Genomic DNA, 16278 nt, shown 5'->3' with positions numbered 1-16278 from the left:
AAAAATAGAGGTATATATTACCTTAAAATCGGAATACAATTGAAAAGTTATAGGCTCTACAAGTGCAGTTTTGGATCTGCAAGTCAATCAAAACAAATTTATAAATATCAATATTATTGGAAGTCAGCTGGTTTAAATCGAGTTTTAATAAGCCAAGTTTTAGACAAAAAAGCCAGGCTTGCGTTTAAAAGTTAACAAGTTTTAAAGTTAAAAAACATTATTTTTTTAATTACTTTACCATGGTGGTTATTTTAAAATTTTGCAAAGTGTAGGCGGTTCAAAGAGGGAAATCCGCCTTATCTTGAGAGCCAATTTGCCTTGCGCTTATTTCCTTCCATTTTTTCTTGTTGTTCGAGTCGCAGTAGCATTCGAATTTACTGTCAGATCGGAGAGCATCCAAAACTGGAGGGTATAAAAGTCGAATCAGCTGCATTAAACTCATTCGCTGACTTGATACGGAGGAGTCACGATCTCGCCATGTCGGTGTCGTTTTTGGCAAGTCTACTGGGACTCAGCAATGACGAGGATCAGCTGCAATTGGCCTTCGACGAGGTACAAAATCCCAGAGGTTAGTTAAAAAGTTCTAAAACTATTTAAAGTGATTATGTTCATTTTAAACCTAAATGAATGCCAGCGTCGGTAAATCGTAGAATTAGTTAACAAATCGACCCCTTTTAAAGGATCGAATTAAAATTAAAGTCTATTTTTAATACATTTTTAATTAAAAAAAAAAAACTTAAGTTCAGATCCTTATTAAATAAATATAAAAAAAAGTATATACAGTTCAAAATACCATGCTTGGCAAATTTATTTTTATTATTACTAAAAAAAATTTGCTACTACAATTAAAAACAAACCATGAAGACAAATATCAAGATCGAGACTTGACCAACTCTCGTATGCGTGATTTTCATATAAATGTCCATCACTACCGAACGGAAAGCTTTTCGTTGATAAAATACGCAACGTAAAGCTCGCTCTCGCATAATCTCTGTGTATATTATCAGCCAGCTGATTTCGATTCCGACCTAAGTCGGAGCTCAATCACTATGGTTTAGCCTCAGTTGCTCACCGACTGTGTTTGTGGTGAGTTCTGGGGGCATTGAACATCAAATTCAGGAGTGGTTCTACGCGTTTTTTGGGAGAGTGGGCCGTCGTCGGTGATCTTTGGACCGGTTGTTGTTTGTTTATTAATGCAATTGAATACATGTACATCTATTTGCAGTTCCCTTCAGACAGGCAACGAACCTGAGGATGTCGTCTCCAATTCGCTACTACTATGACCTCATGTCCCAGCCCTCGAGGGCATTGTTCATTACCTTCCGACTGAGTAACATGCCCTTCGAAGACTGCTTGGTGGCTCTGCGAAATGGTAAGGGTATTCCCGTGGTCAGGGTGGGTCTAGCTTTGGGTCGGTACCTCCTCAAAATATTTTGCCTTTTAATATCACGTTTTTCATACAATTTTAATTATTTATTCTCTTAAAATGATCAATGCCATCCTAATATTGTAAATATTGTTTGTAGAAAAAAATAATCTTAGAATCATTAGGAAATCTTTTAAAAATTAATACAATTCTTATGATCTTAAGAATATCTTTTTTTTAATAGCCAATATTTTACATAAAAAGACAATTATTATTGTATTATTTTGATAAATTGAATTCGAACCAATTTTCTCAATCAGTAAATAGTACTAAAATAATTGTTTATAATTTGAAGAGTATTTTCACTGCAAGTAAAACCATACGATTTATTTGAATTTTAAAAAATCCCAATAGTTTTTTCACATCTGTGGTTATTGTTTAAAAGTTTGGACCCACCCAGCCCCGCCAAACCATGTATAAACGTTACAATCTTATCTTAACCGCGGTCTTTGCCCCCAAGGCGATCACTTGACCGAGGACTTCAAGCAGCAGATAAACCGCTTCCAGCGCGTGCCCTGCATCCACGACAATGGGTACAAGCTGGCGGAGAGCGTGGCCATCCTGCGGTACCTGAGCGCCAAGGGCAAGATCCCGGAGCACCTGTATCCCAAGTACTTTGTGGACCAGAGCCGCGTGGACGAGTTCCTCGAGTGGCAGCACATGTCCCTGCGCCTCACCTGCGCCATGTACTTCCGCACCGTCTGGCTGGAGCCGCTCCTGACCGGACGCACTCCCTCTGAAGCCAAGATCGAGACGTTCCGCATGCACATGGAGCGCAATCTCGACGTGGTCGAGGAGGTCTGGCTGGAGGGCAAGGACTTCCTCACCGGGTCCACTCTCACCGTGGCGGACATCTTTGCAGCCTGCGAAATCGAACAGACAAGTGAGTATAAAAATTGATTTGATAAATATGTTTAAAGCATTTGAAATAGTTTGGTTAACATAACATACCTTAATTTTAGACTTTAAATTCAAATCAAAATCGAGTATATAAGACAATTTATTCGAAAGATATTTTATATTTTATATCCACCCATTCCATATGTAAATTTCTGGATCTGTAAAGACATGTTTATTAACCATTCCTTGTTTTGCTTTTCAATTGCAGGAATGGCCGACTACGATGTGAGGATCAAGTACCCCAAAATCCGAGCCTGGCTTAAGAGAGTGCGCCAGAGCTGCAATCCACACTACGATGTGGCCCACGAATTCGTCTATAAGATCTCGGGAACGGGTCCACAGGCTAAACTTTAATCACCAGCTTTCTCAAGGCACCATTTTGTACATAGATCATTATCATTTCTGGGGTTTTAGATATAGTTACTAAAACATTGTTCACATTGGAAAAGAAATACACAACTTCTAAGTTCTGGTTTATACTTGTACAATTTATTCTTAATATTGGTTGTTTCTTTTTTATTGTGTCGTCGTTTATAGCATTATAGAAAATCCACATTTATTTTTGTTTGAAAAAAAATCATAATACAAATAAAATATATATAGATGTATACATGTATAATAGAAAATACAATTTTTAAAAAATAACTACCTAAAGTCTAACAAAAAATTGTTTTTAGTTAATCATAATATTTATATAGCAACGTTACGCGCTTGGGGTACTTTCTATATACTTTTCTCCGGCCTTCTCGTTTGTTTCTGCCATTGGGTAACAAAACAAAATGCGTACAAAATATATAATCCTTTATATATCCTTACTTTTTTTTGGGAGGGGGTGGTGTAAATCATAATTGTGAATGAAATCAAAAAAATTAAATCGTATATACAGCAAAAAAAATGGGAGGAATACTATACAACTACTATCTAATTGCTTAATCAAATATATTTGCATGTATTTTTATGCGTTCTTGTTTTTGCCAAACTTAAATCATATAAAATCATATACAAACTACACAAAAATATATAATATTATATATGTAAATGTAAATTTATGCCGTTTCTTATGCGTTATATGGTAAACATATAGTTGCTTTATCAATAAAACATCATCCCGAACATGGTATCCTTCTTCTGGTCGCCTGTCTGAACAGCAGCTTGTGTGCAAAGTTTGTATACATATCTCTCTATAATATAGCTTTATAGCCGCACCAATATCATACATATCCTAAAGCACCGCCAATTAAATAAACGAATTTGGGTATCAAAAAAAAAAATGTGTGTGGGTAAAAAAAAATAGGTTTCCAAAATTTGAAACACAAACAATTTAAGGCACCAAAAATGGGTTCTCCTTTTTTCCTCCACTTTTTTTTTACAGCAGGTACACGGGTACACAGAAAACAAAAAAACAAATACACATTCAAAACAAAACATCAAACTGATCCCTATCAAGGACCTAGCGCAACTAAGTTGGCAGAGGGACTCGGCTGAATTTCCGGACAGGCGACGCTTTCGATTGTTCCTATACATAGGTGGTTATTTATGCGATTTCTCTGTATTGTGTTGTATACGTTTTACAAAATAGTTCTCTCTCTCTCTCTCTATCTTCCGCTTTCCGTCTCCCTTTATATATATATCTCTTTCTCTGTTTCCCAATATATATATCTCTCTTTCTGTTTGAATCCAGATCTTTGCTTGGTTCCCATTTAATTTGTGTGTTTTGTGTATTTTGTGTGTGCGAATAAATTACTTCCTGCCCTCGTATAGTTTTCATCTAAGATTGTTTTTTCTGCGTTGCGTTGTTAAGATTTGTTTAACCCTGGGAGTTGTGCCTCTTTTTTGTTTACTGTGCATTAAGCAATTCGATCTCGGATCTTTGCCAAATAATTATTTTCAGTTTTCTAAAAACGAACCGGATAGGTTGATCTGTTTGGTTTTCAATGTAATAGTTATTTTTTGTCGTGTGTCAGTATTATATATTTAATTACGACACAACTCCTTGGGATCTGCACATGAATATATAATATATCGTGATAGAATATGTGATAATACGTATTTAACTGCTCTGCTGATTCTTTTTTGCAATCAAATCATTTCTTATATCCTTTTGGTTAACTTTTAAGACCCAACTTTGCAACTGCACATTGATATAGGTATATAGTTATATAGATTATGGTGACTATTTTCCACAGAATCTAAGTTGTGAATGGTAATCTTTGATTTGTTTTTAAGTAGCTTTGTCATACACACACATTGGCTTTAAAATTTGTTTTGATTTCTTAAGACACCAAATTTTATTTTAAAGACATTCGTTTGTGAAGCAATGCTACATAAACCTATTCAAAATTACATCTCGGCTTTGATTTGATATATTTTTTTAGCAACTTTGCTCAGGTTAACATTCATTTAAACGTTGGTTTCTTAAGATGTGGGATTATCATTTGTGTGTGTTTTTAACAGACTGTTGTTAAATATCTTCATTTTATGTTTTGGTCTATATGTTAAACTCTATTGATACTCATTTAAACTTGTTGTTTTCATGGTATGAATAAAGCAGAATAACCATTTTTAAGCAACTGCTATTTCCGGGTGGTTTCATTGCAGTCATCTGCATTTTGATATATAAACCATTTTACTAATCAGGTTTCTTAAAATTTGAATTTAGCAGACTGCCTGTTTTTGTCAATTTAACTGCTTTAGCTTCATTCTTGTGAAAATGTAAACATGCTTTTTTAAAGGTGACCCAAGCAGACTGTTTTAACTACATTGTTACATTGGTTATTTTCTTATGTTTGGAGATGTAGTGTTTTCTTTAGAAGCGACCTCGGTTGATGTTCTTGATGCGTATGCCCACTTCTAGGACCTGATCTCCGTTGCCAGCGGGTGTGGTGCTGGTGCTGCTGCTGTTGCTGCTGCTATTGCTGTTGTTGCCGACCACGCCCACGACGACTCCGCCACCGCCGCCCACTCCTCCAGACGGTGGTGCACTGGAGGTCACACCCGCTGCTCCACCGCCATTGCCATTGCTGCCATCGCTTTGGGGCGAATTGTTGTTATTGCTGCTGGATCCCGAATTTGATCCCGGCAATGCCACACTGGCATCGGCGCCAGCTTGTCCCGCTCCCAGGCGCCGCAGCACCGTGGTGGTGGTCGTCGTGGTGGTTGTCGTCTCGGCCGCCGCTGCAACACTGCCACCGCCGCCGGTTGAGGCGCTGCCCAGTTTCAGCAACTGCTGCTGGTGATGGCGATTGTGGTGATTGTAGTTTATGGCCGCCAGATCGTGACCGTGGGCGTGGTTCGAGCAGCTGCCATTGCTGGCGGAATAGTCGTGCGGTCCGCCCACCGTATGTCGGCGCTTAATCGAGCGGTTCTGCTTGTTCTGGATCTGGCGCTTCTTGGTCAGGTTCATGTCAGTCTTCTCGTCCTTGGTCAAGCCGGTGGCACTCAATGCCTGGCAGCAGGCCACGCCCACCGCCACCGCTCCAGCTACTCCGCCCGATACTCCCCCGGCCGATCCTCCTGCTCCGGACTGTTGGGCCGTCATGTGCCGGGTGGAGTAGTTCCGGCAATTGAAGCTGGCACTCCGAAATAACCGATGGTCGCGTCTCTTCTTGTTGTAGCGCTCGAGAAAAAACGACGGCGACGGGCGCTCACCGAGCAGCAGCTTCTCCTTGGGATCGCTTGTGGTCGATCCCTCGGAATCGTCCTCGGAGGCAGCTCCTCCAGCCCCTCCGGATACCACGGCCCTTTCTGCAGCACCTGCGGCCGCATTGCTCCTCTCGTAGCTCATATAGTTGCTGAATCTGGGATGTATGCTTTTGGTCAGCGTCGTCACACTGCTCGAGGAGCTGCGCGAGGAAATGGCGCCGGGTCCGGCTCCAATGCTACCGGTGGGCGTGCCAACGGGCGTGGCTGCTCCGCTGGTCGGTGCCGTGGAGCTGCCCTGATGAATGGGCACCGTGGCCGAGTGCTGTAGCTTATGCGCAGCCTTTAGCAAACTTGGGGGCAGTGGCGCCACGCCGGCCGACTGCTTCGATGGCTTCTCATCGCCGCCCCCAATCGTATTGGTGGCCGTGCAGGAGCGACTCAGGTGCAGGGAGAGGGGGGCCGCGTCCAGGGGATTGCAAAACTGATGGAACAGCCGCTCGGGCGACTCGTCCGCATACGGAATGTTCTCGGAGTGCAGGTGCAGCGGCTGGCCCAGGGTGTGCCGCCGGTTCTTGGGGAACTCGGGCGATCCGTTCTCATCGTTCGATTCGGAGCCGCTCCGCAGGTTGCGCAGCTTGCTGTCCAGCGTGTCCGTGATGGTCGTCAGCGACATGGAACCTGGTTAAATGACAGGGAGTTATTGCAAATATGCATACGCACATGCCCCGCATCTCACCGCATCCAATCCTTACCCGTATCGCTGAGCCGACTGCTGCTGTCGTCGTCCGTAAGCAGAATCGATATGTCCACGCTGCTGCGCTGCTGCTCCTTGGCCAGATTCAGACCCACTCCCAGGCTGTGGCCCAGACTGCCAGACGATTGTCCCGAATCCTTTTCATCCAAGCTGGCCTTGCGCGTCTGGTGTGAGGACCGCGAGCCCAGGAATCCGCCTGTGCTGCGCTTCTTGAAATTGGCACTCAGCAACTTGGACGAAGTTGCCGAGATGGACGAGGAAACGGCCACTGCCGTGGTGGAGGAGGCCGACGACGAGGACGAGCTGAACTTGGTGGTGGAACTTGAAGAGGACGAGGCGGATGCCTTGCCGCCGCCGCTGTGGAGCGTGGAGCTGCTCGAGGTACTGGCGGTACTGCTGGCGGAGGCCGAGGCGGACACCTTGGCGTAGTCCAGCGACTGAAAGGGAAGAGAGACGGAGGAAACGGGTGTGGGCAGGAGCAGGATTAGAGCCTGGTCGCAAATGCTCTGGACAGCCTTGCGCTGCGCCCGTCGCTGCTGGATGGTGGTGGTGCTGATGGTTGTGGTGATGGTGTTGCTACTACTTGTGCTACTTGTGGTGTGGGTGGTGGTGGTGGTTGTGGTGTTGTTGGAGGAGCTCCCGCTTACCAGAACACTCTCGCCGGAGTACGTGTCCGAGTTCACGGCGCTCCGCTTGCCATGGGTCTTCCGCCTCAGTTGGGGCATGAAGCGCGATGTGCGCGTGGTTTCCCGCTCCGTGATTCGCTCGATCTTCGACAGGTTGTGCAGCAGCATGCTCGTCTGGTCCTCCTGCGTCTGCTGCTGCGGCTGTGCCGCGCTGACGGCGGCAGAACCGCCGCTCACCTCCGCCAAATCAGGCAGACTGCCGCCCTCGAAGAAGTAGTCATACTGCAATGCCAAAGGATACGGATTAGGATATCATAAAAATCAAAGAAAGCGGTAGAAAAAGCGGTATATACCTGAGTGACCAGCAGCTCGACGATGCGGCACTGGTGCTTCATGTCTTTGACTGCCGTTTCCAGCGTGTCATTCGGCGTCCTGATTATCGAGGGCCCGAAGATGATGGCCAGGTTCTTGGGCTCCATGCGGTTGACCTCGCAATTGCCGCTCACCCGGCAGAGATGCCGAATCAAATGCTTCATTGTCTCGTAGGGATGTTGCGGCAGCGACTCCACTATCTCACGCAGCAGGACAATCCTCTCCAGGCCAAACTTCTTGTCCGCCTCGATGAAGTTAATGTAGTAGTTGGCCGGCATTAGGGCATCCGGCAGGCTGCGTATAAACAACTTGAGCAGACTGCTCACCACATTCACATCCTCCCAGCGGTCATCGCTCGCACAGCTTTCGAACTGGAAGTCCTTGTTGTTGACCAGTTCGGACAGCTCCGATATGGCCGCCTTGTTGCCGGGTATGCGATAGATGCCCACCACGCCCAGACCCTTCGTCTCCACAATGTTCGTGCACACTTCCACCAAATGCGGCACATTGGCATTGACTTTCGACATGGGACAGCTACGCAGGGGAACGCCGATGGACCCAAACTGTTTGGCTGCGCAGGCGGATGGCGAGGCCAAGTCGTGGTGGGACACGCCCCCACTTCCACTGCCGCCGCGGCGGAAGAGTAAATCCTTCCAGTTCTTCGATTTGGGCGAGCCCAAATCCTTATCTGGTATATGCTTGTGCGACGACGATTTCCTTGCCTTCATCACCGGCGATATGGAGTCGCTGGTGGCCGCCACAATGGCCGCCGCCGCTGGCAGAGCAGAAACATGATGATGACCGCCGCTAGCCTCGGCAATGCCACCCGAATGTGAGCTCAATGGGGAACTGTCCGCGGCAGCTGCTCCGGCTTGAGCGTCGTCCAAATAGCTGGCACTGGCCACTGTTTTCTGTGGCTCCGCCAATTGCTTGCCCTGCTGCTGGTGCTCCTGTTTGGTGGGAATGCATGTTAGTTCAATGGTTTCATTTCCTATCTGCACTGGGGCACTCACATTGTCGTCGTAGTTGAGGCTGTCCTTCCACTGCAGCAACCCGAACAGACGCTTCATCTCGTTGCTGCTCTTGGTCTTGAACAGGATCTCCGTGTAGGGACCGCTGCTGCAGGTGGACGAGGAGGTGGATGCGGTCAGGGCCGAGCTTGAGGCCGAGTTGGCAGTGGGCTCATTCGCACTGCTACTGCCAGAGGAGGTCAGCAGCTTGTCATGACCCTCGTCCAGGTTCAACTCGTTGCCCAGCGAGGCCAAATGGGCGCCACTGGGCGATGGCTTCGACTGCATGCGGATCAAGTACTTCTTCTTGTCCAGAGACTCGTCGAAGAATTTAAAGTTTCTAATATCAAGTTCTATCACCTGAATAGGATATGAAATGACAATCAGTAAGTGTGACTTTGGCTTGTCCTTCGGTATACACTTACATTGTGCTCCGATTTGGCATGGCGGCCTGAGTAGATGCGCAGCAGATCGCCCTTGATCTCCAGCTTCACCTGACGCCACGATCGGTACTCGGACATGCGCTGCAAATGCATAAAATACAATTAATAATATTGAATAAAACTATGGCTAGTTTCTGAGCACGACCACCCACCTTTCCGTTGATGCAAGAGGACTTGATCTCGATCTCCGTTTCGAAGGCCTCTAGTTCATTGGGCACATACTTGCCATTCAACTCGGCATCAATGTGAATGCTATTAAATACACGAAATAGTTTTTATCTAGAATATTTTTGATAGGATAAGCAAACGAACCTGCTACGCATGTCGCTGCTCATGGAGGCCCTGCGACTCCCGTGGGCCGACAGACGCACATCCTCCAGGCCGTTCGGCGTCTCGATGAACTCGTGGCCGCCGCCAGTGCCTCCGATCACATCGTAGGTGGGATCCGGATGCTCCTCCACCAGGGATTTCGTCTTCTGCGGCTCCACGACAGCAGCCACCGGAATGGGAATCGAAATGGGCAGGGGTGCGGGTGCAGGAGCGGATGCAGGAGCGGGTCCAGGTGCAGATGCAGCTGCAGCTGCTGGTACGACTGGAACGGATGGTACTCCAGCTGATGCCGATGATCCTGCTGCCGCAGCAGCATCCCCACCAGCTGCTGCCTCCGCATTGAAGTCGGCCTCGTTGTTGGTGGCCCGCAGATAGGAGATCCTACGCATCGGTTTGCCTTCGTCAAAGGAGCTGGAGGATAATGGTTTGTAGCGCCGTACAACGTTTCCGCTTCCCACAGCACAGTCCACAATAGCTGCCGCTGTAAATATGGCGAAAAACAAATGGATTATCGCCTTATATCATTCACAGGCTTAATAAAATATTTAGGACCGCCTAAGTGCGTTTAACGAGGACTATATGTATGTGTGAAAAATATTCCTAATTTAAGCTGCTACGTTTTGCAGGACCTTGATAATAATTTCTTATTACGTTCTACAAATTTGTGTGCGTGTCTATTTTAATTGGTACTGCTACTATTACAAAATTGATTTTATTCATTAAAACAACCCGGTAGAAGCTTAAACTAATTAGAGAAGTAATAAAATATTCTAGATTCTAGACTTTGCAAAAAGCGAGATTTAATATAAATAAAATTTGTTGAGAACATTAACAATTTGAAACTAATTACTTTAGCAAATTAAATAAAAATGTTATATAAGCATTTAAGATAGCAATAGCTTTGAACTATTTGAAAATGTTAGATAGGATTTTAAAAACGATTTGTTATTGAAATTGGAACGACGTTAGTTTAAAGTAATAAAAGTAACTCAGGGGACCAGAAAGATAGGGCAACCAAGGACATACCACTGCTCTCGGCAATGTCCGCCAAGGTGGCAACGGAGGAACCCACAGGCGGCTTTTCCTGCAGCGCCACAAACTCTGCACCAAATACAAGAATACGATTGTTGTTTAGTAACTTAGTGGCTGGTAAGGTGAATGGAATGCATTTCCAAATGATAGACTCACTGCTGGGTCCCACGGGCACCGGATCGATGGTGGCATTCGCCAGCGTCGCCTTGTGCAGCTCCATCCGGCTGCTCGTCTGTCCGTCCACCGTCGTCGTCGTCGTCGTCATCGTAGTCGTCGCCGAAGTTTGATGCTGCGTCTGATGGTACTTGGCCAGCGGATGCTGCTGCAGGGACTCGTACAGCACACTTTGTTTCTTCACCGTCGTCGTGGTCGCATTGCTCGATGTGCTGGCGGAGGACTCCATGGCACTGGTGTTGATCGACAGCGGCTTGAACGGATCGAAGCCCTTGGACATGTGCGACACCAATTTGCGCTCGAAACTGTAAATTCAGATGGAGAGTTTGATTAATATTTATTATATAGTTGCATTATGTTGACTGTATAATTTACAGCCAGGGATTTAATGTACTTACACTTTATTGGTGACTCCTGTTTCCTGCAACGTCTCGAAATAGTCTAGATCCTTGGCATACTTGGCATTGTTGTTGATCATCACCTGGCGATGTTGCTGCTGCTGTTGGATCTGCTGTTGTTGCTGGTGGTGGAGTAGTTGTTGCTGCTGCTGTTGCTGGTGCAGTTGCTGATGGTGGTGGCTCACACTGCTGGGAGCCGTGGAAGATCGCTGCACTAGCTTGCCACCGGAATAGTACATATCGAAGCCAAGGACATGATTTTGCTGCTGTTGTTGTTGCTGCTGCTGCAGCTGCTGCAGTTGTTGCTGTTGCTGCTTGAGCAGCACTTGATGGCGACTGCGTGGCGGAGGGACCACCACCTGGACACCACCGGGCGGCGTGTGCGAGGGAAAGAAGTGCTGCTGGTGCTGCTGCAGATGTTGCTGCTGTGCCGGCGATGAGGATTGCGCCTGATTGCCGTTGGTCGAGGTGGCGGAGGAGAGGGAGGCGGGCACCGGCGACTTGAGGAACTCCTCCTTCTGCTTGATCGATTCGCGGAGTCGGATCATCAGGTCGCTGTTCTCACTGCCCCCCGAAAGGGATCCAGATCCCGATCCGGTGGCTGAACTGGGTCCTGCGCTGACTGCATATACCGCCTGACTGAGGGCCGTTGCGGATTTCGGCTGGCGGGCGGTGGGCGTGGGTGTGGGCGTGGTCGTTGCCGAGCTGGCCGATAATACTGTTAAATTTGGCGGCTGATTTGCACTGCAGGAAAATAATAAAAACAATTTAAAACATTAAAATGGGGTAAACCATAAAAAAAGATTACACACAAATTTTGAAGATAGAATTAAATGTTTGAATAACTATTGATCTTTATAGTTGTCAAATATTTCAAAAAAAATCGATTTAAGGTGCCTGTTTAGTTGTTTTGTAGATATAAGCTTTTAATACCTCAATTTTAGTTCTGGCAACGTAAAGCTGCAGTTTGGGGCCAAACAATGCAGCATAGCTTTAAACAATTGTAAAACCACTAAAAAAACATAAATGTCTTATTATATATTATATTAAAAATACCTAAATGATGTAATTTTAATTCGGAAACTAAGACCTCAATCCTATTTATTGTTTCACGTAAAAAAACGTTTAACTCAGATCGAAATCGAAAATATAAACAAAAAGTAGTTAATAACTGAATAAAATATTGCAATTTTTACGATTTACACTGACATTTGTATGATTAAACACTCAAATCAACAGTCTGCCTTTCTATTTGCCTGGCAATAATGAAGCAAAAGTGCTTCTGTTGGCGGATCTAGACATTTTTTTGGTGGCTTGTTAATTTTTTTGCAAAACAAAAATATTTGTCAATTGAATCAGCGGCGAATGAGCAGACGCAGTAGCTCCAAATTGGCCGGGGGCCAAAAGCAGTACGCTCCAAGTCTGCCCCGCACTTTTTGATGGCACGTGCCATCATCAGTTTGTCAGTCGCTCAATGAGTTTGGGTCCCCTTCGCTGCCGTCACACGCGGCGCATGCGCAATATTGGCGATCGCGTACGCCGATCACGATCTCCCCGTAACCCCTTTCCCAGCATGTTGCCAAATTCCATTCCCTACTTTACGGAAAACCAATCTATAGCTCACTATTCTTTGTTTTCTATTCTTTCAAATAATTGATTTCATTTAATTTTGCTTCCGTTCGAACATCTCAAGTGCAACTAATTAATGCCTGTGGATTTTCAACAGCAATACAATGAAGACTTCTTTGTGATTCATTGGAATGCCTAGCAGGTGTTTGAAAATCAGACCAAGAAGTACCACAGCAGGTAAGGTAAAAAGGGTGTAAATATAATTTATAACTTTTAAAATGCAACCATGAGAAATATTTACAACAAAATTTAATGACTAAACTTGTATTTATTCAAAACAAATGTACTACCATTTGTAACTGTCATTGACGCAAAGTTTTGTGTGAAAAACATGAATCTCTGTTTTATTATCACCCAACCATGACTTACAGACTAACTGAGGGGGAAATTCGGAAGCAAAACAATGCATTTTTTTTACATATCCATTTGGTTAAGAGATTGCGGTGAAGGGGTACCTTTCACACTCCACTCGGCAGAGAAAAGTTTTATTTTTCCAACTTGTGCAACCACAAATGACCGCATCATGATACAAAAAATCATAGTAAAGTTGTATATTTTAGCTTTAAATTAACTCAAATAAATGAAAAGGTACTTTGTTATGAATGCAGGTCATTCGATTACGTTAACAAACTAAACAAGTTAATAAGAACTCAATACATTATTTAGCAATGAACTTGAACTTGCAATTCAACCCACAACTTTTCTGCATTTTCCGCTGACTTCCCAAATTGACGTGAATGTCAAGTTGAATTAAGTTCCTGGCTAAAAGCCTTTTGTGATATGTGAAAATGTCAAATTGTGGACCGGTTTTTTGGACAGTTTGCTGTATAGCTGGCTATGTTTTACCACCCGCTACAGTGGGCACTCAACAAACAAACGCCAGCCGGCCAAACAAAACAAAACAAATTAGATTTGAGCCAAAGTTTAAGTGGCAGAGGTTGAGAGCAGCTCGAATAATTAAGTACCATGTGGCGCACAAAGGAGCGTTTGCGTATCGAGTTTTTAGCCTCGGTTGCGGTGCCACTAGAAACAGCAAATTAGTTTAACTATGCTTCCATTTCCTGGCCCCCGAATCACTGGACTCCGCATCCATGTGCCGAGATTGTCAAATGAAAGTTCAAAGCTAAAAATAGTATGGTAAATGACAGAGTAAGTGCGAGTGTGAGTGTGAGTGTGAGTGTGCGCCAGGATGGTTAATTCAATTCGCTTTTAAAAGCCTTTCCCACACTCGAGGCTCAAAAACCCCGGCAGACTGTCAAGGTCAAAAGGTAATGAATAGATGGCCCCCCACCCCCCAACCACCCACTCCCTCCCCGTTTTATATCCCTGGATCATATTTCACAGGTCGCAGAATAAAGGAAACGCACACACATATTGCCACCATATTTCCATTGCCTAGCTTTCAGCGTACAGTGGGCCAAAGTAAAACGTAAAAATACAAAAATATTTTAAGCAAATAAGTAATAACATTGAAAGCTTCATTATTTTAGATAACAAACATGTGCTTAGTCAGAGGTTAATCTTAACGTTCGTATAGAATAGGTTGACATCATATTTTAATATGATTCAATTTTATTTATTTAAATTATTATTCAAATATGATTCAATTTTATTTAACTATATTATTATTATTTAGGTTGACTTTAATTATGTATGTTTAAAATGTGACATTATTATAGTTTTTAGTTCGGCAAAATCAATGCCATTAACTTATTAACGGATTTACTCCGGTTTTGGCCCACTGTGCAGCGGCAGAGCAGGTAGCAATGGCAAAATAAAAAATTCTTCGGATCAGGAGCGCGTGTCCCCAGCAAATGAATGTGTGATTGGTGTGCGAGCGCGTATTCGGTGGCATTATTATCTATGCATAAAGCTATCTATATGTAATATTGGATATTTGGGTTCTACACTGGGCGACGAAAGTTGTTTATATATAACACACACACAAAATCTGAACTTTTCCAGGCTTTTTAGGATTCATATTCAAGTAATAATATGAACAAACAATACATTAAAAGAAGTACAATTCTTTAAATTAAAATTGAATATTCCAATTTCTTTCGGTGCATGTGTGTATGATGCAAAAAAGCTTTGACACAAGTGACTCGCATACAATTCAATTTGATTTGATTCATCGCAACCCTCTGAAAGCCCCCAAAAACCCTTATCACCGCCATATGTATATCCCATATTGTTGCTGCATATCGATAAAAGGCGGCCAGCGAATTAGCTATATCTCTGGGGGGTAAAAGAATATATATTCATATATTTATATATATACTTATAAGCTCTCTCCTTTTCCCTGTGCGGAATTTCGCACTTTTATTGTCCGCTTGTTGTATGCACTGTGGGCTTTATTTTGTATTACTTTTCTGTTGTCTGATTTGCGTTTTGCCAACTCTTGCGACTCTTTGCAATTAACAAGTCATAAATAAAAAATTGTTGACACATTTGATAAGCGACAAAAGCCACAGGCAGCTTGAGAGCGAGAGGGATAGATTTGGAAAGAGTGAGAGAGAAAGAGAGATTACCTGTCGAACACACACGCAAAAAACAAGCCCACTCACGCACTTTTATTTTCTCTCGGTGTTTAATTTTGCAAAACGTCCGATTTTTACAAATAAAAAAATATATATATTTGTTTATGAATTTAAGCCCTTCAGTATGTCAATTTCTTTACGGTGTTTATTTAGTGATTTTAAAGCAATGGTTTAGCAGTTTAAGATGCTTTGTTTAATTGAAAAGTTTATATTAAAAAAAAAACAAAATATATATAAAAAAAATTTACATTTCAAGCATTTAGTATCTAATTAGCATGTAGTACCTTTATAAATTAAAGCATATATTTTTAAAGCAAAGAATTCCTACAACGATTTCTATATTCATTATACTAGAGTGACTGGCTTTTTGAATTGGTCTGCCTTCGATGGAAAGAAACACTCTCTTTCTGTGATGATTGGGTTATTTTTACTTCGAACTGATGGAACCCATTGATTGTAACCTTTTCAAGGGCGACGGCAAACCTTTACACAAGTCACGTTCATTGTGGTCTTTGTTTTTAATAGTTAATAGTTTCTGGCGAGGGAGTCGCTTTCGTCGCTTTGATCTTCGCCTCATGGAAAACACTTGAACTCTTGATCTAATGTACATTTTTTCCGGACAAGGTCTCTGCAATTTGTGAGTTCTTTTTAGGTTCTCAAATTGGTTGGCTATTAATACACACTCTATAATGAGGAGAGCAACACAGAAAAGACAACACAACTTAATTGTAGATAAATGCAAATTAACCTTTTTTCAATATTGGAATCGATCTCGAACCGTATCATTTTCATATGTATAAGCATAGGCTTTTTGTCGCCATTTAATGGTAGCGCATACATTTTTTTTTTTTTTTTTTGGCAGTGTATGGCACTTAGAGCAAAGACAACTCCATCACAATGCACTCACAACAAGAGATCGCGGTGAAATTCTCTAAAAAAAAATATGCTAATAAATAAATTTATATTACAAAAAACTTCGTTTCGCCGCGTATCACAAAATCT

At 43.4% G+C, this 16278-nt stretch overlaps 2 protein-coding genes across 7 annotated transcripts in view; one reads left to right on the top strand and one right to left on the bottom strand.

Moving 5' to 3' along the window:
* The first annotated feature begins 414 nt into the window (after positions 1-414).
* On the top strand, positions 415-2805 carry LOC108049864 (glutathione S-transferase theta-1). Of its 2 annotated transcripts, none has more exons than XM_017131233.2 (4): positions 415-568; positions 1226-1372; positions 1887-2309; positions 2535-2805. In XM_017131233.2, exons 1-4 carry the CDS (start codon positions 478-480, stop codon positions 2678-2680), a joined length of 807 nt encoding a protein of 268 aa, XP_016986722.1. In that variant the 5' UTR covers positions 415-477; the 3' UTR covers positions 2681-2805. The 2 variants fall into 2 exon arrangements, with proteins under 2 accessions (XP_016986722.1, XP_016986723.1); XM_017131234.2 differs by lacking the exon at positions 415-568 and adding an exon at positions 973-1086.
* A 437-nt stretch (positions 2806-3242) lies between these two features.
* LOC108049862 (serine-rich adhesin for platelets) overlaps positions 3243-16278 on the bottom strand; it is a 45755-nt gene continuing 32719 nt past the window's right edge. The window contains exons 6-16 of one of the 5 annotated variants that reach the window (XM_017131230.2): positions 11108-11851; positions 10692-11014; positions 10530-10604; positions 9486-9984; positions 9326-9425; positions 9156-9254; positions 8734-9090; positions 7702-8670; positions 7370-7630; positions 6721-7159; positions 3243-6646 (exon numbers count right to left, since the gene is read on the bottom strand). In XM_017131230.2, coding sequence (XP_016986719.1) covers positions 5133-6646; positions 6721-7159; positions 7370-7630; positions 7702-8670; positions 8734-9090; positions 9156-9254; positions 9326-9425; positions 9486-9984; positions 10530-10604; positions 10692-11014; positions 11108-11851 — 5380 coding nt within the window. In that variant the 3' untranslated portion in view covers positions 3243-5132. Of the gene's footprint in view, positions 6647-6720; positions 7631-7701; positions 8671-8733; positions 9091-9155; positions 9255-9325; positions 9426-9485; positions 9985-10529; positions 10605-10691; positions 11015-11107; positions 11852-16024; positions 16133-16278 lie in introns of those variants that run through there. The other 4 variants (XM_017131232.2, XM_017131228.2, XM_017131231.2 and 1 more) reach the window with 4 other exon arrangements.

The sequence above is a fragment of the Drosophila rhopaloa genome, unplaced genomic scaffold (assembly GCF_018152115.1).
Source record: "Drosophila rhopaloa isolate 14029-0021.01 unplaced genomic scaffold, ASM1815211v1 contig_3, whole genome shotgun sequence".
Classification (NCBI taxonomy): domain Eukaryota; kingdom Metazoa; phylum Arthropoda; class Insecta; order Diptera; family Drosophilidae; genus Drosophila; species Drosophila rhopaloa.
Note: the sequence above shows the minus strand (reverse complement) of the source record. Positions and strands in the feature narration are given on the sequence as shown.

Coding starts and splice junctions, on each gene's coding strand:
- LOC108049864 (XM_017131233.2), top strand. CDS start 478: ATGTCGGTGTCGTTTTTGGCAAGTCTACTGGGACTCAGCAATGACGAG. Junction 1,373..1,886: donor CTTGGTGGCTCTGCGAAATG/GTAAGGGTATTC, acceptor TTTGCCCCCAAG/GCGATCACTTGACCGAGGAC. Junction 2,310..2,534: donor CTGCGAAATCGAACAGACAA/GTGAGTATAAAA, acceptor TTTCAATTGCAG/GAATGGCCGACTACGATGTG.